This window comes from Colletotrichum karsti (assembly GCF_011947395.1).
Source record: "Colletotrichum karsti strain CkLH20 chromosome Unknown Scaffold9, whole genome shotgun sequence".
Lineage (NCBI taxonomy): Eukaryota > Fungi > Ascomycota > Sordariomycetes > Glomerellales > Glomerellaceae > Colletotrichum > Colletotrichum karsti.
The window spans coordinates 767,418-792,784 of record NW_024065909.1 but is presented as its reverse complement, the minus strand read 5'-3'; the positions used below and the strand labels follow the sequence as shown (position 1 = coordinate 792,784).

Sequence of the window (25,367 nt, the reverse complement as noted above, 5' to 3'; positions counted from 1 at the left end):
CGAGATGTGATTATCGTGATACTATCCTGGTCACCTGGAGAACTTTCCGGTCTAATGCAAGCTCGATAATGGACCACGTCTCTCAGCTGCAATGCAAACGCAGAAGCCGGCCTAGACACGCAAGCATTGCACAAGCCCATGTGTCCGGCATGCATAGCCAAACTCAATTGCACGTGGCGAAGGACAACATCACACAGAGAACACGGCATCGCTGGCCCTGCGCTGATTCGAATTTGAATTCGTTCCTGGCCTGAGGGGCACGGAAGAATTCGCCCGAGCGCGACCAATTTGGATTCATAATCGCCTGGCTATGCTCCATGCCGCTCGGACAGAATTTCATCCAGCGGGCCGCAGTCGCTTGAAACATGGGACATCAAGTCATCCGAAGTCTTGCTTAGGTTCGGGCTGCTTCGAATGGTTCGGGGTCCGACAAAACAAGTGGCGGCGCGGGTGATGTGTTCATGCTGGGGTGATATAATGTCCGGCTTGCTGGGACTAGCTTGCTCCCAGGATTGCGAAACGTTCGACCTACAAAACCAAGGCGATCCCCGGTAAGCTTGCCGGATAACTGTGCTGTCTCGTCTGAACGATCTGTCCATCTTGCCCCTCGACCTTACCCTCCCATCAAGACCACCGACAGCCGCCGCCATTGCGAGTTGCGAAAATGCCGGGACTGAGCTTCGACAAGGAATTCTGGAAGGTCGCTGGCCCCATCATTGCCTTTAGACCACCGGGCCAAGCTAAGAATGCGCTTCAACTTCGCGAGAGCACCAACGCGGGGCTTGGCTTGTTCGCAAAGGGTTCTATGCCCGACGACATCGTCGAGACCAAGCACCAGATCACCTCGTTCGACGGCGAGCAGATCGCGGTGCACCAATTCGCGAACAAAAACGCAGACACCAGCGTCAAGCACCCGGCTTTCGTCTACGTCCACGGGGGCGGGCTAGTGGGAGGACCGGTCGATCCGTGCAGTCGTCTGCTGGCCGCAGGGTGTGCCGACCTTACCGGCGTTCAGATGTTCGCGGTCGAGTATCGGCTGGCGCCGGAGTTTCCGTACCCGACGCCCGTGGAGGACTGCTACGCGGCGTTGAAGTGGCTCAGTGAGAACGCGGAGGAGCTCAACATAGACCCGGCGCGTCTTGGTTTCTACGCTCTGAGCGCCGGCGGCGGACTCGCAGTGGGAGCGGCGATGATGGCGCGCGATCGAGGTCTGTCGCCGCCTCTGGCGAAGCAGATGCTGATATACCCCATGCTGGACGACAGGACGAAGGTCGAGGCCGATAACCCGCTGTCGCAGTTTCTGACGTGGACGAGCCGGGCGAACCAGATTGGATGGAACGCGTACCTCGAAGGAAGGTCAGGGGAGGCCGATATCTCAGAGTATGCAGCTCCAGCGAGGGCGGCAAACGTGGAAGGACTGCCGAGCACCTATATTGACGTTGGTGGGCTGGACTTATTCTGCGCTGAGTCTGTTACGTTTGCGAGGAGGCTTGTGGCAGCCAATGTCCAGACGGAGTTGCATGTTTATCCTGGCCTTCCTCACATCTTCGACCTCTACGCGGCAAATATCGAGGGTACACAGCGAGCGAAAGACAACAGGGTGAAGGCAGCAAGAAGTCTGTGAATACCTGCATCAAACGAGAAAGTGAGGTGTACAAATCAAAATGTATTCGGGCTGGCCAGATCATGTCGGGTCCAAATTGACAGATTTGATATTCTACAAATCAGCTTTGAACGTACATGTAGCAAGCTTCCGATCAAATACGGGGTATGGAGCACAGCATATTGCTAAACGTACGCCAAAGATCCCACAACCGTTTTGTAAGCCTCGATCCACGCGGCTGCTTATTGGCATCGTGATGATATCAGTGGGAATATTGTTTACACAGTCTATTGGTATGACACAGCCTGATTTCTGTGCAACACGCCGTCCAAAAGCACCCTACGTATCTTATACCCAACACACATTGTACCATACATTACATCACGTTTCGTTTCAATGATCCAAACGCCCATAAGCCCCGACTCCACGAACTTCCATCCCAATACAACTGCCAAAACAGGGATGCCAGTTTGTCTGTGACTATGTGCAAGATTAACCCGAAAATGAAATGTCACTGTCAGAGTCAAAACATGTGGGGTCGCATTCTGGCTTCCACTGAGAAAGAACGGCTTTGACCAGATGCTTGAGGTGTCTCGCAATGTCTCGATACGTTTCTATGTGGGCGTCGACGGCCTTTTCCGTCGCGCAAAGCTCGAAGCCTGGAAGAGTCCACCGGGTGTAAGTGTTTGCGTGTGAACGCCGACAATCCGGAGCCGTCTCGTCATAGTCAAAGTAACCCTTGCACAACTGGCAACAGGGCTTGCTGGAAGCCACATATCGGTAACCGCGGAAGAAGGGTCCAGAGGTGTCTTCCGAGCCTGTTTCGGGGAACCTGCATCTCTGTTGAAACCAATGCGAGAGCGCAACCTCGGCATGTACCTGACGTTTGAAATTCCATCCGGAAAGCTCTCTCATCTTCTGATACACCTTGTCGATGTGTTCCTCGGTCCAGAGATTCTTGTGATACTTCCTGCTTTTGAAGCGACGACGGAGTTCCTCCATGTCCCACAACAAAGGTGTTGGCACAGCTAGCCTGGGGCGGAGGAACTTGACTCTGTATTTTTTTAAGAGCTCGGAGAATTCCATTCGGGCCTTGAAGAACACCGCGACGTTCTTCTTATAAGACCTGAGTCTTCCAACATCATGGAAGACATACCCCCAGCGGCTTGGAAGTGCAGTGCCATTGGTGTTGACCGCCGTCCACGGCCTCAACACTTCCTTGAGATGGGAGATATGAGCCACGAAACTATCGGCAGCAAGAACTAGATTGATAGCATCATCTGTTTTGGTAGACTCTCTCAGTTGCTGTGTCTCAAGATTGAAGCTATACACGGCCTCATTGTATGTTTGGTACTTACCAGGCTTTTGATCACTCAGAGTGACCATGGTTGCTGCCAGGAGGGCGTTGACTTCCTGTAAGAGTTCGGGTCCCATGCCGGCCACACTCTCATGTCTCAAACATTCTGAGAGTGAATTGCGAAGCCTGGATCGGTAACACTTGATTCTAGGCACACTTGCCTCGACGATGAAGTTGAGTAATTCCCCAAACGCTGGAGATCGCTGGAACTCGTGTAGATCTGTCTCCTGCAGACTGCCAATGTGGTAAAGCAAGTCTTCGAGGAATGCCACGAGAGTCTGCTCTTCACTGAGGTGAGCAAGGCCGTTTCGCGTGACATGAAAAACAAACTCCTCATCCGTCCTCTCCACCAGGATCGCAGTGACCATGTAGGTTTTGCGATCAAAACTGCAAACTTCCGCCAGACGATCTAAGAAATTCTTGAAAAGCTCATAGGGGGTGCCGTGAACTTCGCACTCGAAGGTAGGGGTATTCGGCGGAGTAGCGTCCTCGGGCATCTCTCGGTACCGGCCTTCGTTGGTTTCGTTGATGTCTGGGAGCTCCTTCAGAGCTTCCCACAGAAGACAGTATCGAGAAAGCCGGTTCTCTACGCGCTTTTTCGTTTCTTCCACAGATGCGTCGCTACTTGTTTCGATTTGGGGAGGCGCTTCCTGTGACGAATTTGAACCATCTCCAGATGGCTGTGATCCGGACTCCGAGAAAGAATCTTGAGGCATCATGCCGGGAGATCCCTGTAGATTCCAGGGTGTAGCCATGATGGGTGAGAGCAGAGAATCCCACGTAGTGTAAGCTGCTACGTCTACGACTTCACACCAAGGCAAAAGGTCGAACAAGACTGGCATATGCAGCGCTTATATGGGCCAAAGTCGCGAGATCGACATTGGCTCTGTGAGTCAGGGACATGGAGCTGAGTTGAAGACACAGTCTATGACTATCACAACAATCAGTAGATGATGGTTTTCTCTTGCAGATGCAGCAATGACAAGTGTGTTTGCATGGTTAATGAGCCGGCTAGTTACATGTAATTCCATTCAAACATATTGACTCAACAGTGGGTTTGATTTGTGCACTGAACGGGAGCTCGTTTCCAGCAAACAACTAAAGCAGTCATAACGCCTTATGAATCTAGGTGATGTTTTGCCGCCAGAAAGCACTAAAGCCTCTGTCTATCCCATATGACGGAAGGACAACCGTTCTGGCTTGTGAGTGGAAAGTTTCAAACATTCGCATCTCTTCTTCCTGGGAGCCTGGCTTTGCAAGTCCAACGTTGAAGTTAGATCCTCCAAACCAGAATGGTCAGTTTTGACTCCGTGTTCAACATATTACAGCCCTCAAGTTTGCCACATACGCATGCCATCGATGCAACAGCAGGCCATCCGCACAAGACAAGCATGGACTCATCAATAGTATGTATGGCATCGAAATTCGGTATCACAAACGAATGGAAGCATTTAAGCACAGTCGCAAAAGGTTGTCATTAACTATCATAGGCCACAAAGCCTCAAAAAGGTATCCGCTGTCAAACACAAAAAAACGACCCAAGCAAGCGATCATCATCAGTTGCTGCCCTCCCCGGCCTCCCGCTGCGCAGCAAGCTCCTTCTCCGCCTGCGTACCCTTCCAGTTCACCATCTTAATCATGATGGGAATCAACACGGCGATGATCATACCCGCGCCCAAGAACGCCGCCGTCACACCAAAACCGACGTGGTACTGCGGCGCGTCCTTGCTCGGCCAGATCCGGCTCCCGTACACGCTCGAGAAGTTGCCAAAGGCATTCACCAGCGCCAGCACGATGGCGCGCTTCTCCGCCGGCATGCTGATGGTGCCGCTGGTCCAGGACAAGACCAGGGGCAGGGCGGACCAGATGCCGGCCGCGACGAAGCAGATCATGACGTAGCGCACGACGGCGTGGGTGACGGCCGCGCAGACGACGCTGCACGCGAAGCCGACGGCCAGCGGCGCCGCGACGTGCCACCGGCGCTCGCCGTTGCGGTCGGAGCTCCAGGCGTTGATGTTGAGGCAGACGGAGGCCACGGCGTAGATGGGCACCGTCATGTACTGCGCCTTGACGGTGTCGTAGCCGAGGGTGAGGGTGATGGTGGGGATGAAGTAGGAGATGGTGCCGGCGCCGACGTCGAGCGTGAAGAGGACGAGGAACATCCAGGTGCGCGGGTCCGAGACGGCCGCGACGAAGGCCTGCCAGTGGGAGAGGCGGGTGGTGGAGGTGGTGTTGCCGGACGCGATGCCGTCGGCGATGATGCGCACGGTGGCCAGCTGGCGCTGGGCCGGGGTTAGTTGTTTGGCGGTGGCCGGGTAGTCGAGGATGACGAAGAAGGCGACGATGGCCACGCCGACCGTCGCGACGCCCTCGACGATGAAGAGCCAGCGCCAGCCGGCGATGCCGTGTGCGTCGTGGAGGTTGGATGTGATTGCGCCGGCGAGCAGGCCGCCGAAGGCACCGCTCAGAACGGCTGCGGTGTAGAAGATCGCGAATCTCTTTCCTGGGAGGCGTTAGAACGGAGGTGAAAGATATCAGAACGGCAGAACGTACCCAGCTCCTTCTTCGTGTAGAAACAGCTCAGGACAAAGAGAACACCCGGGAAGAAGCCTGATTCGATGCACCCGAGGACGAAACGGAAGCCCAACAGCGCGCCGTAGCTCTTGGAGATGGCCATGAGCGCGCTCAGGGCTCCCCAGACGAGCATGATGCCGGGGAGGAAGATGGAGGGACGGGTACGGCTGAGGATCATGTTGGACGGCACCTCGCAGATGAGGTAGCCGAAGAAGAAGATAGACAGAACCCATGCGTAGCCGTCGTCGGTGAGGCCGAGGTCCTTCTGCATACCCGCGATCTTGGCATTTCCCTGTTGTTTTTCATATGTCAGTGGTCCGTGCTTCGTGATGCAATTTTTCATCGTGTCTCTCTTCTCCCCTCATCGTTCATCTAAGGTCATGGACTTACGATGTTCGTGCGGTCGACATAGTTCAGGATGTACATCTGGCATGTAAGTCAGCGGCTAAAATATGCTTCATCTAGTGACATGCGGCTTACGATCCAGAGAATCGGCATCAGGTAGGCATCGATCTTGCGGACGAGAGCCTTCTCCTCCTGGGTGCCGGGGACATAATTCCTCAGCGCCTCGGCGAGCTCGCTGTCCGCAGGGTCGACGGCGACGGCGTTCTTGTCTTCCTTCATCTCGACGGACTGCTTCCGTTCGTTCTCCTCCTCGCTCATCGTCGCAATCGTATCCTGGAGTATGTCGGTGTCGCCGTTTCGTTCAATTCGGGTAGTCGATGAAAAGGAGATTTCTCGCTCGAATCACCGCCGTAATTGTGGAGCGAGAACACAGAGAGCAGAACCAATGTTGCGCTCTCACGGAGACGGCGACAGGTGGTATATGAAAAAAAGAGACGAGGTTGAGGGATGATGAAACTTCCTCCTAATCAGCCGGACATAAGGTAGGCATTAACAGGTGCGTCTGATATATAACGTCAAAAACGCGACTCGTGTCTGGCGTTTGTTCCCCTTCTGCCCGGGGTATTCCGGTCACGTCCCTCCCATCCCCCACGGGGTAGACTGTTGGGGGAGGAGTCCCTTAGGGCGCTGGGAAAAAGGGGGGGCGTTCGTGGGTCCCCCGCGAGAACTGGAAATCCATTCCGGACCTGGTTTGGACGAATTGGTTCTTCGCCTGTTCGAGGTTGGTTTCCTTGATCGTGGCCGCCGGGTCGATGGGGGCGTGATTGGACTGGCGAGCGACCGGAACGTGTTCTAGATCCACTAGCATGAGGGGCCAAAAGACGGAGCGGTGTTTGTCCCGTGCCCAAATGCCGTAATAAGTTGGAGGTGAGCGGCCTTTTGTCCGAAGCCAGAGGCGCGGACTTCTGCCCGCGGTTGTGTTCGTGATCTGAGATAAGGCATCACAAGGCAAGATTGCATGCAAAACACCAGAAAAGCAACTCGTAAGTGGGGGTTTTGACGAATATCGTGACTTCATTAAATTTTTTTTGCTCGTTGATGACGACGTCAGAACATTGCTCCTGAGTTAAGATCGTTCAACAAACCGTATTGTGGATATTGGCCCCCCATCCCGTAATCCATCACGCCGTTGAACAAAACTCCATCCCATTGCGACATATCCTCTGGCCATTGGGCCACCGGTTCCTGCCCTGGAATGCCGACAGCGCCCGGCTGACCGCTCGCAACATAGTACTGTTCTTGCGGGCCACGCTCCTTGAATTTGTCGAGCATGTTGCTGAGGCCGCGGCCGATGTAATGGGCCACATGTCGGGTACAACGGCTCTGCTCTCCCAGGAGAGCGATGATCCGTTCTATTACCGAGACCACATTGTCGTAGTGAATGTCCACCTTGGCCTGCTTCCACTGCATGTATACCTTCATCAGAAACATGGCGGCGTACGCGATGGTCGTCAGTAGGTACAAGGGCACGCCAATGACTGCCTTGCGCATGTCTGGATCGTTCAGAATCAGCTCCAGAGCGGCCGATGCGCTTGAGATCGCCGTGTTGATGAAGCTGCGGCGTTCGTCGCACACGGCGAACTGGTCTTGTGGGTTTGACGCATTAAGGCCGCGTAAGCAGACGGAGAAGAGTAGGAGACGGGCGAAATGGTAGTGAAGTATGACGCCCTTGGCGGGATACTTGGAGATGTGCTTGTCCGTTTCTTTGAGGATGTCAGTAAGCGAGTAGGACTTGTAGAAAATTATTGGCATCTCACCTAACCGGGTTTCCCATCTGGTTTTCCAATGACCAAGCTCATTGTCAAACTCTTGAAGCTTTACGAACTCGGTTCTGGCGACTTGTCTTGATCTGTCCGGGCCGAATGTGTGGAACATGCGACTCAAGATGATGAAAACGCCAACTTGACTGTGAAGGCGATGGTCGGCCTGGGTGATACCAGGCAGCTTCAGAAAAGCTTCATGATTGACAATACTAGCGTCCTCGTTGATGACTGGCGGCCTCCCATAGGCAATACTGAAATGGTGGTCGCAAACGTAGAGGAAGTACCATAGTCTTGCCTGTTCGACATACTGCGGTGATCCGTTGTTCAATGCTTTAGCACAGAACTGGTGAAGGTTAAGCTCCGTTGCAATTCGCACAGCAAGACCACTCAACTTCCAACTGAGGTCAGACAGGTAGAAGGCCCCCACGCATAGTCCACGAACATCATCAAGAGTGTGGTACCGGTCAAACATGGACTGGCTCGCCAGCTCAAGAAAGATGGGATAGCATGTGTCAAAGGCGCGGCCTTCGTCCTGGGCGTGTAGGGCGGTTACGGCGAGGATGGCCGCGGTGAGAAGGGGAGAGGATAAGCGCGTAGCCGCGAGGGTATCGTGGACTAGCGCGATGCCTCCCCACAAGTACGCGTTAAGAGTGTTGCGGAACGTGGAGAAAAGCTGCTCCGCCTCTTGGAGGCTAAATTTGCCCAGCGCAATGAAATCGGGTTCCTGGGCCCGGTTCGACGGGAGGTGGACCCGGCCCCCCGGATCGCTCCGGATGTTCCGCAGTTTGGTGACCTCATAGAGGCTGGCCATTGGCGCGCTCACTATCGCCTGGTCTTCGCCATTGTCTTGTGTTGTGTGAATTTCTGGTGAATTCTCCCTCGTCATGGCTGTGACGTCTGGCGGTCGAATGGGTGATGGACCGGTGCCGGGACTGCTCTGTGATCCGGCGAGGTTCACTGGACTCTGAGACATGCCCCCGCCCTCGTGATAGCCGTGGAGCGGCACGAGCTGCGGCATGCCGATGTGTCGTTGAACGTCGTTCAGAGAGGCTTGCAGTGCTTGCAGCTGCATCTCCATCTTGGTCTTCCACTCATTTTCGCTGTCGAGGAGGGTCTGGAGACTCTTGTTGACGACACACTGCAGACCTAGGCGGGAGCAACGGGCGCACTGATTCTGGCCGGGCTCAATGCCGCACTTAATCTTACGATTTTGGCATTCCTGACCTGTGTAACGATGATCAGCAAGCTAATCCAGTAAGGCACTGAAGCGAGACAAGGGGACGAACACTCCGAAGAGTCAATCGGAGGCCGGGCTCAGGCTCGGAGCTTACAAGCGCGTATCTTCCTTGAGATCTTTGGCATGTGGACTTGATGGCCGGCTGGGCCCCCCGAGGACGGGGTCTTGTCCGGACCGTCGATTCTCGCGCGTTTCATGGTCCGAAAGGAAGGAAGTCCGGGCAGATTTCTGGGTCTGGGAAAGGAAGGTGGACGGAGTGGACAAAGTCGACGAGCGGAAAGATGGCCGAGGGGAGAAAAGAGGGAAAACATTCGCCGGAAGACGTGCATCTCCTTTGTTTATAAGCGGGGCGGACTTCGTTCCGTGCGGGGTTGCTAGACCTCCACCTGCTCAAACTCAATCCGTCCACTTCTTTTCTGCGCTTGTGCTGGACGGCACGGCAAAGGACTTTGGTCAAGTGTCCCGTCGTCCCATTGCTTGTTCCAACGAGAGGGGCTGTTCTGTTCTGTGTGTGTGGGATGTGGACGGCCCTCGGATGTAGTGTTCCCAAGGTTTCCCAGCTGATGCGCAACACACTCCGGGCCCGGGGCCAGAATTCCGGACTCTTGGCCGAACCTGGGGAATGCAGTCAGGGTATAAGATCACTCAGTCTCCAATATCCCCGGTCTCGGCAAAGCTTTGTAATTTTTTTCGGATGACCATCAACCCGTGGAACGAGCCAGGTTTTACCTAATCATCATCCATCAGAATGGCTTCCAGCGGCGCCGACGTCACCCGTGTTGGCTTCATAGGCCTCGGGGCCATGGGCTTCGGTATGGCATGTAACTTGTTGAAGAAGCCCCAATACCGAGTCCAAGGTTACGACGTCTACCCGCCAAGCGCAGAGAAATTCGTCGCGCAGGGTGGTTTGGTTGGTGCTTCACCGAGGGACGTGGCGAAATCCAGCTCCATCCTTGTCTGCATGGCCGCCAACGCCCAGCAGATTGATGATATACTTTTTGACCATCAGACGGGTGCTCTCGAGAGTGAGTAGACCAACCCCAATCGTGCGGCGCATGTTATGTCATTAACACCATGTCGTAGCATTACCGGAGCACGCTACAGTACTACTGTGCTCGACAGTGCCTCCGACGTATCATGAGGCGTTGTCAGATAGGATCGCTCAGAAGGGCCGGGGAGATGTGCTTGTCGTCGACAGCCCAGTGTCTGGCGGTACGAAGCGTGCAGCCGAGGGCACGCTCACTATTTTCGCTTCGGGAACGTCAGTCGCGTTGCAGAGAGCAGACCAGATTCTTCATGATATGTCGGAAAAGCTGTACATCATTCCCGGCGGGCCCGGTGCGGGCAGCAAGGTCAAGATGGTGAACCAGCTCTTGGTTGGCACGCATATTGCTGCTGCATCAGAAGCCATGGGTCTTGCTGCCAAGGCTGGCCTCAACACCCGCGAGGTGTATAACATTATCACAAACGCCGCCGGTAACTCGTGGGCCTTTGAGAACCGCGTACCGCATATGCTCGACGGAGATTGGACCCCTCTCTCTGCTCTCAACATTTTTGTTAAAGATATGGTGAGGAGCCCGCTCGAATCAGCCGTAACCAATCCGCTGACCATGTCAAATAGGGGATCGTCGTGTCTACCGCAAGAACGCTGCAGTTCCCATTGCCCCTCGCATCAACCGCAGAGCAGCTGTACATCTCTGGTGCTGCCCAGGGTCTTGGCCTGGACGACGATGCTGGTCTCGTCCGGGTATTCCTCCCTGGTTCTCCCAACGCAGTAAAGGAGCAGGCTGGCCAGCTTAACAAGCAAGAAAAGCTCACTCCCAGCAGCACGCCATTGGAAATCTCAAAGATTGGCATGATTGGCTTGGGTGCGATGGGTCAGGGTATGGCTGGTTCGCTCCTTCGTGCCGGTTTCCCGGTCCACGGATATGATGTTTACGAGCCGGCCATCGACAAGTTTGTTGCCGCGGGAGGCAAGGCGACCAAAGCAAGCAGCCCCTCTGATGCCGCCAAGGGAGCTGATCTCTTGGTGCTCATGGTCCAGAACGCTGCCCAGGCTGACGATGCCTTGTTTGGATCGGGTAAAGCCGCAGACGTGCTTCCGGATGGTGCCATCGTCATTCTCAGCTCAACGGTCCCGCCGTCTTTTGTGCGCGAGCTTGAAAGCAAGCTGACCAACCTTGGAAAAGGAATCAGTCTCATTGATGCTCCTGTCAGTGGAGGTGTCGTCCGTGCTGCAAACGGCACTCTCACGGTAAGTAGCCGACCTTGAGAACGTCAATGTGGGTTGATGCTAAGTCTTCGTTAGATCATCTGCTCGGGCAACGATGCCATCATTTCCAAGGTCAACGCTCCGCTGCTGGCCATGACTGGAACTACTAGCAATCTCTGCCATGTGCAGGGTGGTGTCGGTGCGGCATCCTCCGTCAAGCTGATCAACCAGCTTCTGGCCGGAGTTCACATCGCAGCTGCCGCCGAAGCCATGGCATTCGCTGCGCGCCTGGGTCTGGACACGCGACGCGTGTTCGACCTTCTCGGGAATGCAGCTGCATGGAGTTGGATGTTTGAAAACCGCGTGCCTCAGATGCTTGACGCCGACTGGACCCCTCATTCAGCCCTCGCCATCTTTGTCAAGGATCTTGGTATCGTGCTTGACGAAGCAAAGCGCCTCACATACTTCGCTCCCATCTCATCTGCCGCGCACACGCTGTACCTCTCCGGTGCCTCTCATGGCTGGTCAAAGGAGTCGGACGCTGGTGTCGTTAGACTGTGGGAGTTGACCGGCCTTTCTGTTTCTGGCAACGCTGGCCCAAAGACTCAGGATGGCAACAACGCCGCTACAGCAGCTTCAGAAGCTGGTCAAGATGAGGCTCTTCCAGCACACAAGACGCTCGACTCGCTGCCGGCCGAGTACGCAGGTGACGTCATCAGCTCAACCCAGAAGGTCGTGAACAACGGCGAAGTACCGGTTCTCGTCGCTCTGGATGATGACCCGACAGGAACTCAGACCTGCAACGATATTGATGTGCTGACTGTCTGGGATGCCGCAACACTCGACTACGAGTTCAGTCTCAACCCTAAGGGCTTCTTCATCCTGACCAACTCTCGTGCTCTTCCTTCGGCCGAGGCCCGTCAGTTGATCCTCGAGATTTGTCAGAACGTTAAGAAGGCTGCTGAAAAGGCTGGAAAGGCATTCGAGATCGTGCTCCGGGGCGACTCGACCCTCCGAGGCCACCTTCCGGAGGAGCCCGAGGCTGCTGAGGAGGCGCTGGGCAAGTTTGACGCGTGGGTCATCACTCCGTTCTTCTACCAGGGCGGACGCTACACCATCAATGACGTCCACTACGTCAAAGAAGGCGACGTTCTAGTGCCCGCGAGCCATACGCCCTTCGCCCAAGACGCCACTTTCGGGTACAAGAACTCGAATCTGCGAAAGTACGTCCTCGAGAAGTGCGGGTCGAGATTTGACGAATCATCCTTCCTCTCGGTAACGCTCGACGACATTCGAGTCGGAGGACCTGCTGGCGTCGCCAAAAAGCTTCTCTCAGCTGCTCCTGGCTCCAACACGGTGGTGATTGTCAACGCGGCTGCCGAGTCTGACATGCATGTTTTCGTGGCTGGTCTCCTCGAAGCCAACAAGAGCGGAAGACGGTACCTGTTCCGAACTGGCGCTGCTTTCGTGTCGTCGCGTCTCGGAATTACAGGCATCCCGCCGCTGACCATGGCCGACCTGGGTGTCTCCATCTCGGGAGAGACCAAGCAGCCTGGCGGTTTGATCGTGGCTGGCTCGTATGTGCCGAAGACGACGGCTCAGCTCAAGGTTCTCCGCGAGAGAAGAGGCGACAAGCTCGCTGTGATTGAGCTCGATGTCGCCGGGCTCATTGGGTCCGAGGAGGCGGCCGAAAAGGTCGTCACGGCAGCAGCGGCGGAGACGACGAAGAAGCTGTCGGATGGAGAAGATGTTCTCGTCATGACATCGCGGGAGCTGATCAAGGGAAGCGATGCCCTGAGCTCTCTGCAAATTGGATCCAAGGTCGCTCGGGCTTTGGTTCAACTAGTGGAGAGGATCGACGTCAGACCACGATACCTGATCGCGAAGGGCGGCATCACGTCGTCTGACGCGGCGACGAAGGGTTTGAAAATGAGAAGAGCGCGCATCCTGGGACAAGCTGCCCCAGGCGTTCCTCTGTGGAGGTGTGATGAGGAAACAAGCCGGCATCGTGGGGTGCCGTATGTTGTGTTCCCAGGTAATGTCGGAAGCGACCAGACTCTCGCCGAAGTAGTCGAGTCCTGGTCAGTTGCAAGCGTTGCATAGATGATTGCATAGATAGCGGCATAAGCGAGCCATATACCAGTAGTGTACACCAAGTAACAGGGCGTTGGAATTTGCGGTAGAGAGATTTAATGACAACAATAATGATCTTGATCAAAAGCACTCGTGGTGGTGGTGATGCTGTGCAGGTCGTACAGGAAGGAAGAGATTTCGGAGATAATCGGAAAGTGCCCAGCTGACATAAGCACAGCTTGTGCATGAATGAATAAAGATATTTATGCAGGTATTGCTTATACATCCACTGCAAGTGGATACTCTGGAGCCAATCAGAGCTGTGGAGATGATTCCACTGGGAAGTGGAGAGGTTCCAACCGAGCAGGTACAGGCGTCAACCACGAGCTGGATTCCGCGTTCGACTCACAACATCATCAACACCACAACACTGCCGACCAATTATTGGACCTGAATGATACGCAGACAGCAAAACTGACGGACATACACGAACGAATCTCATCAGCACTTGTATTTCTCAACCAACCTCTTGCCACCGATTGACATACTGTGACTCATCCGCGGACCACCTTGATCGCAGGACGTCTGATTCTGGGTTTCCCTCAACTCCAGGGATTATTCTGCAAGGCACCTCGGTACTTTTCGCACATTTCTATCTCCAACTCAAAGGCGGCTTAAGGACTTAGGCTGGCTAGAGAAAGAATAGAGGCTCCAGGAGACGCTTATCCGAGTCAGGCGGGGGAATAGGTCAGGCATGGCGGGAACAGCGGTCGAATACCTGTCCAGAGGGGGGCACGACAACGGAGAACCCAGTGGAAGGAGCACGCCACCTTCAGGAGTTCAACCTATTGACGAGTTTTTCATCAAGAACGCCGAAGAACTCCTCGCACGTAGCGAGAAGCTTTGCGCTGAGCTCGACCTCCTCCGCTCAGCTGTCGAGAAGACAGCTGAGAAGGTCAACAATCACTGGCACGCCTATATCCCCGGATTCAGCACTTTCTGGCAGTCCAATACGAATCAGAAACTACGGGCGGAATCTCTGCTTCAGCGTTCCAAGGAGCCGATTGAGGACCCAGAGGCTGAAGGACCTCTTCATCGAGACTTAAGACTTCTCGAGGGCGAGTTGTCGTCGTATGAAAACCATTGGTCGGCTATCAAGAAGTGCCGTTCGGTGACCTGGTTTCGATATGCAGTTCCGTATAGGAAGAAAGAAGGAAATGGGCAAGGATCTGTCTTCGTCAGCGCCATCGTCGACAACGGCCATGAGTGGCTTCGGGTCCTTAGCACTACCGAGAGGGCCTTACTAGTCCAGATGGCCGAAGCCGACTTTCCCTGGGATGAGCCGGATGATGGAGACGACGATGTCGAACTTCAAGAGATCCTTGGCGATGAAGAGACACAAATCGAGGTCTTGAAATGCGCCCAACAACTGCTAGCAGCTGCACGTGATATTCACGGAGGCTACAAGCATCGCATACGCATCGTCCTTCCCAATGTCCAAAGGGGACGCGAGCTCGCCATAGATCGGTTCTTACGAGGCGTACAGAGCTTGGGAGATGAAAACGTCTCACTTGCGCTCGAGTGTGCAGGAGAGATACAGACTCCTCCTCCACCCATCGAAACAGCAATCGCGAATCTTCTCGACCTCGGCAGCGCGGATGATTCGCCGCCTTTGACGCCAACCCTCAACATAGATACCTCCATATTTGTCGCCCTGACCACTGATATCTCCCATAGCCATGGAAATCAGCGGAAATGGCGCCCCAAGATCCTGGAAGATGTTGCAGACGAAGCAGAGTATGGCCCGAGACTGGTTAACTCTCTCTACCCTATTCTCCGCGGGCGCACGCTAGTCTGCACCCGCGAGGCCGCGGAAACGTGTTTGCGAATGGTCTACGACGCATCAACAGACGACGAAGTCGCCAGAGTTGAAATTCTACTCGGACAGGAGACCCTGCGAGGAAAGCAGGATGACAAGATGGCGTTCCTTGAGCGCGTGCTGCGGCAGGATGGCTGGCCTTTAGAATCCGAGGATGAAGCGTACACCGAAGCGCGGCGCAAGAAGCTTATTGCTGAATTGCAGAAGCTATCCTGCCACCCTGTACCCGAAGACCTACAACTACCGATCCGCATCGTCGAAGACTTCCGCCGAGAGCACGTCCGAGAAGAAGTCGCCAAGGGCACTCTGCCCAAGGTGGTCTTGTCTGTCGAGCCAACCCTCAACGAGACAAACTGTTCGTCCTTCATGTTCGGCTGGCGAACGGGCAACACCACGATAACCTGTAATCGTCACGCCGTGCGGCGGCTGGGAAACCTCGTCAGAAAGCTCCGTTGGTCCAGAGACGCCGAGACTGCGCCGATTCTGTCGTTGGACTGGGCCAGAGGATTAGCCAAAATCCCGTTTCCCGGGGAGGTACTAGTCGACGGCCCGGGCAGGACGACAGCGGAGGTCACCGCCTAGCTCGGATTTCTAAGCTGAAGCACGTATGAAGGATCACGCAACCCACCCATGAAGGATGCCGATGAAGCAAATTTGTCAGCGCGCTAGTTGAGAAGGATTAGACAGCTATAAAATAAAGACAACTTCATATCAATCGACCGTCCATATCTATCTTAAGCAACCCCGCTCATTGACCTACACCGACATCGTGTACAGCTTTTGCGTCACAAATATGGCTTCACATGCTTCCACATTGCCCAACACCCGTGAAGAGGTTGAGGCATGGCTTCTCAACGTCCGTTAAGCCGACTTTCATTCACGTAACACCAGAGTAAAGCCCTGTTAACTTAGCCCAGACCTTTAACACGTTCGACAGCCGTGACGTGACAGTATTGAACAAGATCTTCTCCAAGAAAGGAGAGTTGCATTTCGCAAACAACCCAGTCCTCAAGGGTCTCGACGAGATCAGACAGTGGTTCACGCCGAACTTTGAAGTTCTCGGTCACATGAAACACGTTCCCATCCTGTTCGGTAGGTTGGTTCATTATCCAAGATTTCCTTTTGAGAGTGCTACTGCGCTAGTAGTTTCTCGACCAACTGTGCTCACTGGCAGCAGACAAGGTGGACGAGAAGATCTGGTTCACAACCGAGATCTCGTACCGGGTGAAAGGGGATCCGGAAAACGAGACAATCACTCTACCCGGGTCCGCCCTTGCTACCTTGGTTACGGAGGGCGAGGAGACCGGCAAGATGGCGAGGTTTCAAGTGTTTCTGGACAACAGGCCCGTCGTAGAGAAGGTTGAGGCCGTGCTGAAGCTTACGGCTGCGAAAGAATCTGAGACTTAGCTTGCTGCCTTCATTGACCTTTGAAGATTAGCCTCCAAGTTGGGGAAAACATCGAATCAACATGGATTCAGGGCAATACCAGTCTTTATCAAACAGACATCTCGGCCTCGACAAGATACCCCATCGGTGCTGATATGCTAGGAACCTGCACCACAAGGGCTTAGAAGTCTATTCCAGTATTCTAAGATTTTCTTTGCCGTCTATTTGAGCATTTTCTTCAACTCTATTTGAGGATCTTCTTCAACTCTGCTCGCAAGATCTTCCCCACAGGAGCTCGGGGGATCGACTTCACAATCTCGATGCCTCCCAACAACTGTTTCCCACCTGCCACCCTCCTTCCAACATCATCAACCAGCTCCAGTGCCACGTGGCCCGGGTTTTGCGCGCCAGCAGCTTGGGGTGACAGAACTACGAGAGCTCTAGGAACTTGGTTGGTAGCGTCTTTGATTCCATCTTTGGATCGAGGTACGCCAACCACGGCGGCGTCGGCCACCGCTCTGTGTGAACGCAAGATTGTTTCCAGCTCGGAGGGGTAGACCTTTGTATCCCCATTCATGAAAGCGTCCTGCGTGTATAGAGATGATTAGCAAGAGTCTTGGTAATCGCAATATCGTGGGTATATCGACATCCGCCATGCCGGTGCACCCGGTTCATGACCAGCCGCGCAAGCATAACGGAGTAGTCCATATCCTCAGAAAATACCCAACTCACCTGATTCCGATCCACATAATACAGCGTATCTCCATCAACCCTCACGGAGTCACCCGTACGGAACCACCCGTCCTCCGTAAACGCGGCCCTGCTCGCCTCAGGGTTCTTGTGATAACCCACCATCACCATGGGCCCCTTGAGCAACGCGTCTCCCGGCTCCCCCTTCGCCACGTCCCTGCCATCGTCGTCGACAAGCCTCATCGACATGCCCGGCAGCAGCGGGCCCACGCTCCCCAGCGTCGCCCAGCCCGCCCTGTCGGGCGGCATGTGCGTCACGGCTCCCGTGGTTTCCGTGGAACCCCACGTCTGGCTGATCAGGACCGGCCTGCCCTCTTCAGGGTCGCCCAGCACCTCGTCGGCCCGGCCCGCCAGCAGAGGCTGCGGCAGCAGGGCCGCGCCTCCGCTGTACGCGACCCTGAGAGATCGGAACGTGCCGTGCACGAGGGCCGGCTTGTGCTGGTGGAGCTTGGCGATGCCATCGTAGATGGGCGGGGCCGTGAAGAAGGTCGTGATTTTGAGGGTCTTGTTGTACCCCAGAAACTTGACCATGTCGAAACCACCCGCGAAGGAGGCCCAGTATGTGATCCCGCCGTCAAGGAACGGGTTGACGAAGTAGCCCTGGATTCCGGAGATGTGCGCGGGAGGCAGGTGGGCAAGGGTTCTGTACCCGTCTCCCAAGGGCGTTTCGCCTGTCGACTGTTCGTGTCCTGCCTCGGCCCATTCATTCCAGACGCGACGGTTGATGTGGGAAGGCAGATACGCCTGGGCGACCATGTTTGCGTGTGAGATGAGAATACCCTTGGGAACACCCGTTGTGCCTGACGAATAGATGAGGCAAATGGGAGTTTTGCGAAGTTCTTCGGCGTCAGTCGTAACCTTCCAGTTCAGCGTGTTCTTTGGCCCTGACGATTTAAAGTCACACTTGACCTTGCCATCTGCACTTTCTAGCCTCACTTCTGGGTACGATTCCAAGACCAGAACATGCGAGGGTTTCGCGCCAGCCTTCAAGGCCAAATCCTTCGTTTCAGGACTGCACACGACCAGTTTTGCGTCCTTTACTTTGCTCTCGATGTGGTCTGGACTTGAGGGACTGATGGCGGAATAGATGCCTCCTGCTGCGACAACGCCGAAGAAGACACATGCCAGCGTTGACTGCCCGACAGCCATAGACGCCACGACACCACTCTTCCCATCTTTTCCGATACCGTACTTGCTGCGAAGGAAGAACGCAATCTGCTTCGTGAGAACTCTGGCCTGAGATTTGGTGATAGCTTTGGTTGGGTGATCCGCCTCAGCATATAGCGGTGTATCGTCTTTAGCGAGACAGTGTTCGGAATCTGTTTCATCGTGAATAAGCATACAAAGTCCCAAATTGTGGGGGGTACATAGCCCTTACCGAATAATAGCGACAAGAGGTCCAGGTTCGGGACCTCGACCGTGTCCTGTCCGTGATAGATCATGGTGAGTTGTGAGGTGATCGTGTGTCAGCTGAATAAGGTTGCAGAGTCGGACGACTCTTCTTCGGCAGTCGATGTGGTTTTGACTCGGGGTGACATCCGGATCAGGGTGCGTGTTCCCCCCCACCAACCCCCGCCCCCGGTCGTGACCGTAGGTTCGGTTGCGCATACGAACGAGCAAGGGTGGACGCTGATCGTCATCTGAACGCTCGCTTGGCCTGCACTTGTTGAGTTCTGATGATCTTTCACTCTCTTTGGATGAATGTCGTGTCCCTGAACATCAACACATCAACACTGATGTGGGGCCACGACTTTCCGGAGCGGTGTCCGACAGCCACCGAGACGATCTCATGAGTGACGTCTCACATCACCAACATAGAAGGTCAAAAAGGCCATGACGAGAATTTGTGCACCGGCATAGATGCACAGCAACAAAATTTACAAGTGAAAGCAGTAGTTTAGTGCCAGACGTTGGTTTGAAAATGGCGAGTTTCTTGTCACGAACATAATCTTGAGAATCGAAATTATAGGTAGATTTATTATGATAATAGCTTTATTCAACTTTGGTCTCTCAACACACTTTATGCATCGACCGCATACGACAAACTTTCGCCAAAATCTTAGGCAGACTTCGCCTCCGCGATGATAACATCCGCAGCCTTCTCACTGGCCATGTAGATGGACAGAACAATGTAGTGGCCAGGAATCTTGGGGAAGATCGAAGCATCCACGACTCTGAGGCCATCGATTCCGCGGACCTTGAAGTTGGAGTCAAGGACGGCGTGCGGGTCGTCATCGGCACCGATGGGAGCGGTGCAGCTGGCGTGGTGGCCCCATGCCTCATCCTGAGCGAACTTCTTGAGGTCCTCCTCGGAAGAGATGTTCTGGGGAGGCCAAATGCGCTCGAAGGCACCATCGAGGGGAATCAAGTTCTCGAAGGCCTCAATGCCGTACTTCATGCCCTCGTAGACGGCCTGGAGGTCCTCCTGACCACCGACACCCTCGAAGAGGCTGTGGAAGGTGATGTTGGGGGTGTCGCGGGGGTTGATGCTGGTAAGGTTGACGACACCGGCGTTGTTACGGCTGTGGGCCTGGGTGAAATGACCGTTAGTTTCGCTGTTCAGTAGATGGAAAGTTTATGCCACATACCTTGAGTGTAAGCCAGGTCCAGACGGAGAGATCGGCGAGGGCGTGCTCGGCGTAGTTGGGGTAGTAGCCGTTGAAGTAGGCAGGGACACCACCCAAGAACAGGTCAGGATCGCCGTTCTCGGCGACGGAGGAGTGCTTGAAGTAACCGAAGGCAATGCCGTTGGTGGTGTAGCCGCCCTTCAGGCCGCCGATGCCATCCTGCCAGTTGTCGTAGCAAGGGTCCTCTCCGTTGTTGGTGCCGTCCATGTCCAGGAAAGTGCACTTCTTGAGCAGGGAGAAGTCGGTGGGCGCCTTGCCAACAATGCCAACCTCGTAGCGGTCCTGCATGTTACCACCGACACCAGGGAGGTCCTTGACGACAGGGATGTCGAAGGATTCCAACTCGGAAGCAGGGCCAACACCGCTGAGCTTGAGGAGCTGGGGAGTGTTGAAAGCACCGGCGGAGACAATGACCTCCTTGCTGGCGAAGACGCGTCCGGGAATACCACCGTCCTCCTTGGTAGCGCGAGGGTCGGCGCGGTAAAGGCTCTTGCCGTAGAGATACTCGACACCAGTGGCCTTGGGCTTGTCACCGGACTCATCGAAGTTGACCTTGGTGACCAGCGTGTTGAGAGCCAGATCCAGCTTGTACTTCTTGGTTCCATCGTCGTTGGTGGCGGTAGCAATGTCGTAGATAAAGTCACGGGGCGAGGAGCGAGTGAAAGAGGGATCCTTCATGGCGAGGGGGATCTGGTAAATGTCCTCACCCTTGTCACGGCTGGGGGCGTTGTTGTTGACATCGAGAGCCAGAATTTCGAGAAGACCAGTGACGGTGTTAAGAATCTTGCCAAGGACGTTCTTGCCCATGGTAGTGGCAGCAGCGAGAACGAGCGACAAGACCTTCTGGTCCTGAACGATCAGGATTGCGGGCGTGGTCTGGGTCTCAAGCCATCCATCGTATCCGTGAACGCTGGTATCAAGAGCGCCGGGGAGGTAGTGGCACTTCTCAAGCTTCTTGTAGTACTCGCGCATCTTGTCGGACTGAAAGGTTTGTCAGTATGTCTACCTGCCGACGGTGATTTCTTGCCTCTTCTTACCTCCCAAGAGTCGTCACCAGTGATAGTGGCGATGTTGTTCCAGTCACTGTCCTGGGGCAGAATGGTGACGAGGGCATTGTGCTGGTAGACTAAGTTAATGGAATTCGGGAACATCTACAGACTGGCCACAGTTACGAACCTGAGAGCAGCCACCGAGGGCTCCAACGCGAGGGTAGAGAACACCCAAAGGCTCAGAGCCAGCAGGTGGGGTGAGACCAGTGTAAATCTCACCAGACGGAGTCCTGTAGGAGAACTTGGTGTCCTTCTTGGCCTGCACAGGGTCGGCGTAGTGGTTGACGAAGAAGTCCCATTGAATGGGCTCATGCTGGGAGGCCAGGACGTGAAGAGCCGGGACCTGGACCGCCGGGTCCTCGCCTCTGTCCTCTCCGGCATCCATAAGCAGGACGCTGAAGCCGGCCATGGCCAGGCGAGCGGCCAGAGGGGCACCTCCGGGTCCGGAGCCGACGACTACATAGTCGTAGGTGGAGTTGGCAACCGGGCCCGTAGCATTGAGAGTAGGACCAAGGGGCTGATCAAACCTCCTGAGTGTGCGTCAGCAACTTGAACTCCGAGTCAAGTGACCTGAAGTCGGCGATAAGAGACGTCTTAAGACTTACCCAGCACTAACAGCCGCAAAAAGCGCCGCAGCGGGGGCGAGAAACTTCATAGCGGCGGGGACGAGAAAACAAGATAAAACAACGCAATCAAATTGAAAGAATGACTAGTGAGCGTGGCAGTTGGAGGTTCAAAAAGAGTGACGGACGCCCAAAGGCTGAAGATTGTGAAGAACAGGCAGTTGAGGGCTCGAGAGGCCAAGCTGCGGCATCGTCCCGATCGTTAAGTATGGTTGGTGGTTTTCCAAGCTCCGGGAACGCATTCGACAGCTTCCCCGCTGATCAACACTGTTGGTGTGATAACTGACTGACGGAAGGCATTAATTACCGGCAGCCCAACCCGCAGCAACTCATTTCTACATTATGACAATCTGCCCATGCAGGACGTGTCATTGGTTGACGATTTTCGTGCATACGATGTTCTCTCTTCCCCAGTCCAGCCCCGTACGCCCTCACTTCCCCCTTGAAACCTGCGTGAATGCGATTGTCTGCCTGCAATTGGGGGCCGGTCCAGGGGCTTCATAATTCTCATCAGAAAATGTTCTCGTGCACGGCGAATTCCGCCGCAAAGCGAGAGAGTTAGCCTTTGGGAGAGACTGATCGACTATCTTGATTGCCTCTTATGACACCGCTATGCGCTTTACCCCCATAGGGCTCAAGGGTCTCCATCAGCAGGGATGGGTTAACCGAAACGAACAAATGCTACCCTAGCAGGCTTGGGAGAGCAGACATGGCAATCCACGCCAGAGTTGAGGCGGTTCGTCCGGGACATACACCCGCCATTCGAGCTACTCATAATGAGAAACGATTTTCTTCAACTTGAATCATTGTCCAAGCTTCCCTCTCACAACTGACCACCAACGGAACCGTGGCCTGATGCCGCGAACTACGGCCCGAACCAGTGGCTCCTCACTTCGTTGAGTCTCTGAAGTCGGGATGAACCCAGAAGAAGCCCGCCGACGATCACACTCAGTTCTGGCGTGAGTAGCCCACCGCAATAAAATGCTTTATACCTGGTCCGCTGTCGTCCATTCTTGAGTGCAACCTCGTGAGTCGTGCCATTCCCCTTTGGGATCTGCCCAGCAGACAGTCCACTCCCCTGTCAGGATGCAGGAAGCACGGCAAGACGGATTGGGAACTTTGGGGATGTCCAAGAGAACCGGGTTGAGAGACGGAACCCGAGAAAGAGGGTACGCGTGGATCAAGAATGAAAGAACGAAAACAGGCCCAAAAGGAAAGGATTGGCGAAGAGACACGAAGTTGATGTTCTGAGCTGCTAGAGTCGAGACTGAAGTTCGTTAGTATTGGATCGAGCATGAATGGTTCGTTGATGGAATGTCTCAAATCGTAATGGAGCAAGCAAGCGATGTTGGCGACTAACGGCCGTTTTGACCAGCATGTCCCAACTAGCAGAAATTCTCCGTAGCACCATTCCAGGTACCGCCTCCATGGTAACTAACATTCTGTCATCCCATTTCACTGGGTTCTCGAAAGCCTAAAGATCCTGGGTATGCCCCGTATTGCACGGCCCCTTTACCCAAGTGCCGGCAAGGCGCAGGGAACATGCAGTCTGCCAATCTGCTGGGCGGATCAGGATGCGACTGTTGTCTGATCCCCATGGCAGAACGACGATCCAAGCAGATCTTTCGTAAGTGAGCGCGGAATGACTCGCCCTCTTGCGGAAGGCGCTTGAGATACAGGGAGCGGAACACGATTTCGAGGGACTTTGTCAAGGGCGGCGAGACCAACGAGTGTCTTGGGAGCAATTTCATGCATAGAAGAGCAAAACGTGACGTGGGATTTAAGTGGTCAAGCAGGCCCTTTTCTTCCTGTGCTTCCAGTCTCCTACTTAATGCCCGTATAAGGTCGTTCTCGCCAAGCTGTGCGTGTGCCATTCTGTGTAAGTTGGAGGAGGCCATTTCCGCATACCCACGCAACAGCAGCATCATGAAGTTCTTCAAGTTCGCGGCTCTCGCCGCCACCTTCATGGCCTCTCACACCATGGCCCAAACATCGAACGAGGATGCAGCCGCAGCCGCGAAAGCATTGGCCGCGGCTAAGAAGTTATACCCTGAGTGTGCGGTAAGTCGACGGTGAAGCACTGGCCCCTTTCTTGGGCAAACGATTCCCCGCTAGTGTCGAGATCATATGGGTTGCTGATCGCCTACCCTCTTGGGTAACCAGCTCGTCTGCTTGACCAAACTCATTCCAACCTCGGGTTGCTCCCTCACGGACACGACGTGCCTCTGCACCAACGAAGAGCTGAACGCCAATCTCAGTGTTTGTGTCTTGCAAGGATGCAATTACGAAGACGCCCTCAGTGAGTCGTCGCCCGCCGTCACTGAAACCTCGGCTATCTCGCATCCGTGAGAACGGACGAACTGACAGCTCCGTTTCTTCTAGAAACCAAGAATGGCTCCGCTACGATGTGTGGTTATCCCGTCCGCGATGACAGTCTGAAACCGCCCTTGGTGGCGGGTGTGGGATTCGGACTTGCGCTAGTTTTCTATATTCTCAGGATGTGTTCTGCCCTTCCTGGCTATGGTCGAGAGCTGAGCTGGGACGACTGGACCATCACAGCCTGTGTCGTTCTCACCGTCCCGCCGACTGTTTTCGCGTTCACCCTCGTCGACAATGGCCTCGGAAAGGATATGTGGACGCTCCCTCTCAAGAACATTGAGAATGTGTTGTTCGTAAGTCTCCCCTAGATGATCGATGCTTGCACTCCTGGACCAAAGGGTACCTAACTAACATGGTTCATAGTACTACTTTCTCGGTGAACTCTTCTACTTTGTCGCGCAAACGATGAACAAGATCTCCATTCTCTTCTTCCTGCATCGCATCTTTCAGCACAACAACCTCAGCCGAGCAATCTGGATCACGATGGGACTCTGTTTGGCGTACTGTGCCGCGTTCTTCTTCGCAACGCTGTTCCAATGCTGGCCTATCAATCATGCCTGGTTGCAACTTGAGGAGAAGCACCTTGGTCGATGCAACAACATCCATCTTCAAGGATGGTTCAGCGCTGCCTTCAACATCGTGCTTGATGTCATCATTCTGGTCCTACCTCTGCATCAGCTTTACCAACTACAGATGGCCCTGAACAAGAAACTGATGGTCATGGTCGTCTTCTCCATGGGTATCTTGTAAGTTATGCTACTTTCAGCACCAGTATTGCCTCAGACTAACCTCACTTTTACAGTGTCACCATTGCCAGTGTCATCCGTCTGAACACCCTCGTGGTCTTCGCCAACAGTCAGAACATCACCCATGACTACGTTGACGCCGCCTATTGGAGTACGATTGAGCTCTACGCCGGCATCATCACAGCCTCTCTACCTGCCGTCTACAAGTTCATGTCCGGCCTAACGGCGAAGAGCCAGGCGTTCACAACCCTCAAGTCCAAGCTGTCTGGCGCGTCTACAAGTTCTGGAACTACAGACTCTGCGGGGACAGCGTTAGGCTCGAAGGCCATTGCACGCCGACTCACTCCGAAGCGCTCAGAAGCCGAGTTCGTGCTTCTAACAGACGTGGAAAGTCAAGGTGGTAAAGGTGACAGGTGGAATTAAGCAACAACGTGGTGAAGTGTGAATTGAAAAGTGTGCCCTGGACAAGGCATTGGCGTTTACGGCAAAACGGAACGTATCCTATTCATTTGTAGTTTATAATGTATAAATCCCATTCATATTCTCACTCATGGTTACTCTCGCCTAACCACCCTGACAACTGCGCGAACGCCTGACGTGTTTAGGCTCCACCTGTGTTATCTCTCCTTCCCGAACAATGATTGCAACTTCGGTGTCATAGCCAAAGAAATTTATTAACAAATATTCCACAAACGTCATGACTC

The 25,367-nt window shown here is 54.5% G+C and overlaps 8 protein-coding genes across 8 annotated transcripts; 4 read left to right on the top strand and 4 right to left on the bottom strand.

The window, feature by feature from the left end:
- Positions 1-664: 664 nt before the first annotated feature.
- Positions 665-1,624, top strand: CkaCkLH20_03770 (uncharacterized protein; the record flags this gene model as incomplete). The annotated part of the gene is made up of 1 exon (XM_038886489.1): positions 665-1,624. One exon carries the CDS (start codon positions 665-667, stop codon positions 1,622-1,624), a length of 960 nt encoding a protein of 319 aa, XP_038748331.1.
- A 471-nt stretch (positions 1,625-2,095) lies between these two features.
- CkaCkLH20_03769 (uncharacterized protein) lies at positions 2,096-3,715 on the bottom strand (the record flags this gene model as incomplete). The annotated part of the gene is made up of 1 exon (XM_038886488.1): positions 2,096-3,715. One exon carries the CDS (start codon positions 3,713-3,715, stop codon positions 2,096-2,098), a length of 1,620 nt encoding a protein of 539 aa, XP_038748330.1.
- An 801-nt stretch (positions 3,716-4,516) lies between these two features.
- CkaCkLH20_03768 (uncharacterized protein) lies at positions 4,517-9,136 on the bottom strand (the record flags this gene model as incomplete). Its single annotated transcript, XM_038886487.1, has 7 exons — positions 4,517-5,463; positions 5,514-5,826; positions 5,925-5,960; positions 6,015-6,212; positions 7,119-7,642; positions 7,697-8,926; positions 9,034-9,136. 7 exons carry the CDS (start codon positions 9,134-9,136, stop codon positions 4,517-4,519), a joined length of 3,351 nt encoding a protein of 1,116 aa, XP_038748329.1.
- Positions 9,137-9,687: 551 nt separating this feature from the next.
- On the top strand, positions 9,688-15,685 carry CkaCkLH20_03767 (ketose-bisphosphate aldolase class-ii family protein; the record flags this gene model as incomplete). The annotated part of the gene is made up of 5 exons (XM_038886486.1): positions 9,688-9,964; positions 10,023-10,507; positions 10,561-11,193; positions 11,248-13,232; positions 14,038-15,685. 5 exons carry the CDS (start codon positions 9,688-9,690, stop codon positions 15,683-15,685), a joined length of 5,028 nt encoding a protein of 1,675 aa, XP_038748328.1.
- A 211-nt stretch (positions 15,686-15,896) lies between these two features.
- CkaCkLH20_03766 (uncharacterized protein) lies at positions 15,897-16,510 on the top strand (the record flags this gene model as incomplete). Its single annotated transcript, XM_038886485.1, has 3 exons — positions 15,897-15,959; positions 16,021-16,195; positions 16,281-16,510. The coding sequence occupies 3 exons, from the start codon at positions 15,897-15,899 to the stop codon at positions 16,508-16,510; spliced, it is 468 nt and encodes a 155-aa protein (XP_038748327.1).
- Positions 16,511-16,733: 223 nt separating this feature from the next.
- On the bottom strand, positions 16,734-18,681 carry CkaCkLH20_03765 (4-coumarate- ligase; the record flags this gene model as incomplete). The annotated part of the gene is made up of 3 exons (XM_038886484.1): positions 16,734-17,075; positions 17,156-18,558; positions 18,618-18,681. The coding sequence occupies 3 exons, from the start codon at positions 18,679-18,681 to the stop codon at positions 16,734-16,736; spliced, it is 1,809 nt and encodes a 602-aa protein (XP_038748326.1).
- A 617-nt stretch (positions 18,682-19,298) lies between these two features.
- CkaCkLH20_03764 (uncharacterized protein) lies at positions 19,299-21,570 on the bottom strand (the record flags this gene model as incomplete). Its single annotated transcript, XM_038886483.1, has 5 exons — positions 19,299-19,769; positions 19,828-20,847; positions 20,904-20,984; positions 21,043-21,445; positions 21,521-21,570. 5 exons carry the CDS (start codon positions 21,568-21,570, stop codon positions 19,299-19,301), a joined length of 2,025 nt encoding a protein of 674 aa, XP_038748325.1.
- Positions 21,571-23,464: 1,894 nt separating this feature from the next.
- On the top strand, positions 23,465-25,086 carry CkaCkLH20_03763 (CFEM domain-containing protein; the record flags this gene model as incomplete). The annotated part of the gene is made up of 5 exons (XM_038886482.1): positions 23,465-23,599; positions 23,702-23,837; positions 23,921-24,210; positions 24,281-24,663; positions 24,720-25,086. 5 exons carry the CDS (start codon positions 23,465-23,467, stop codon positions 25,084-25,086), a joined length of 1,311 nt encoding a protein of 436 aa, XP_038748324.1.
- Positions 25,087-25,367: the final 281 nt, after the last annotated feature.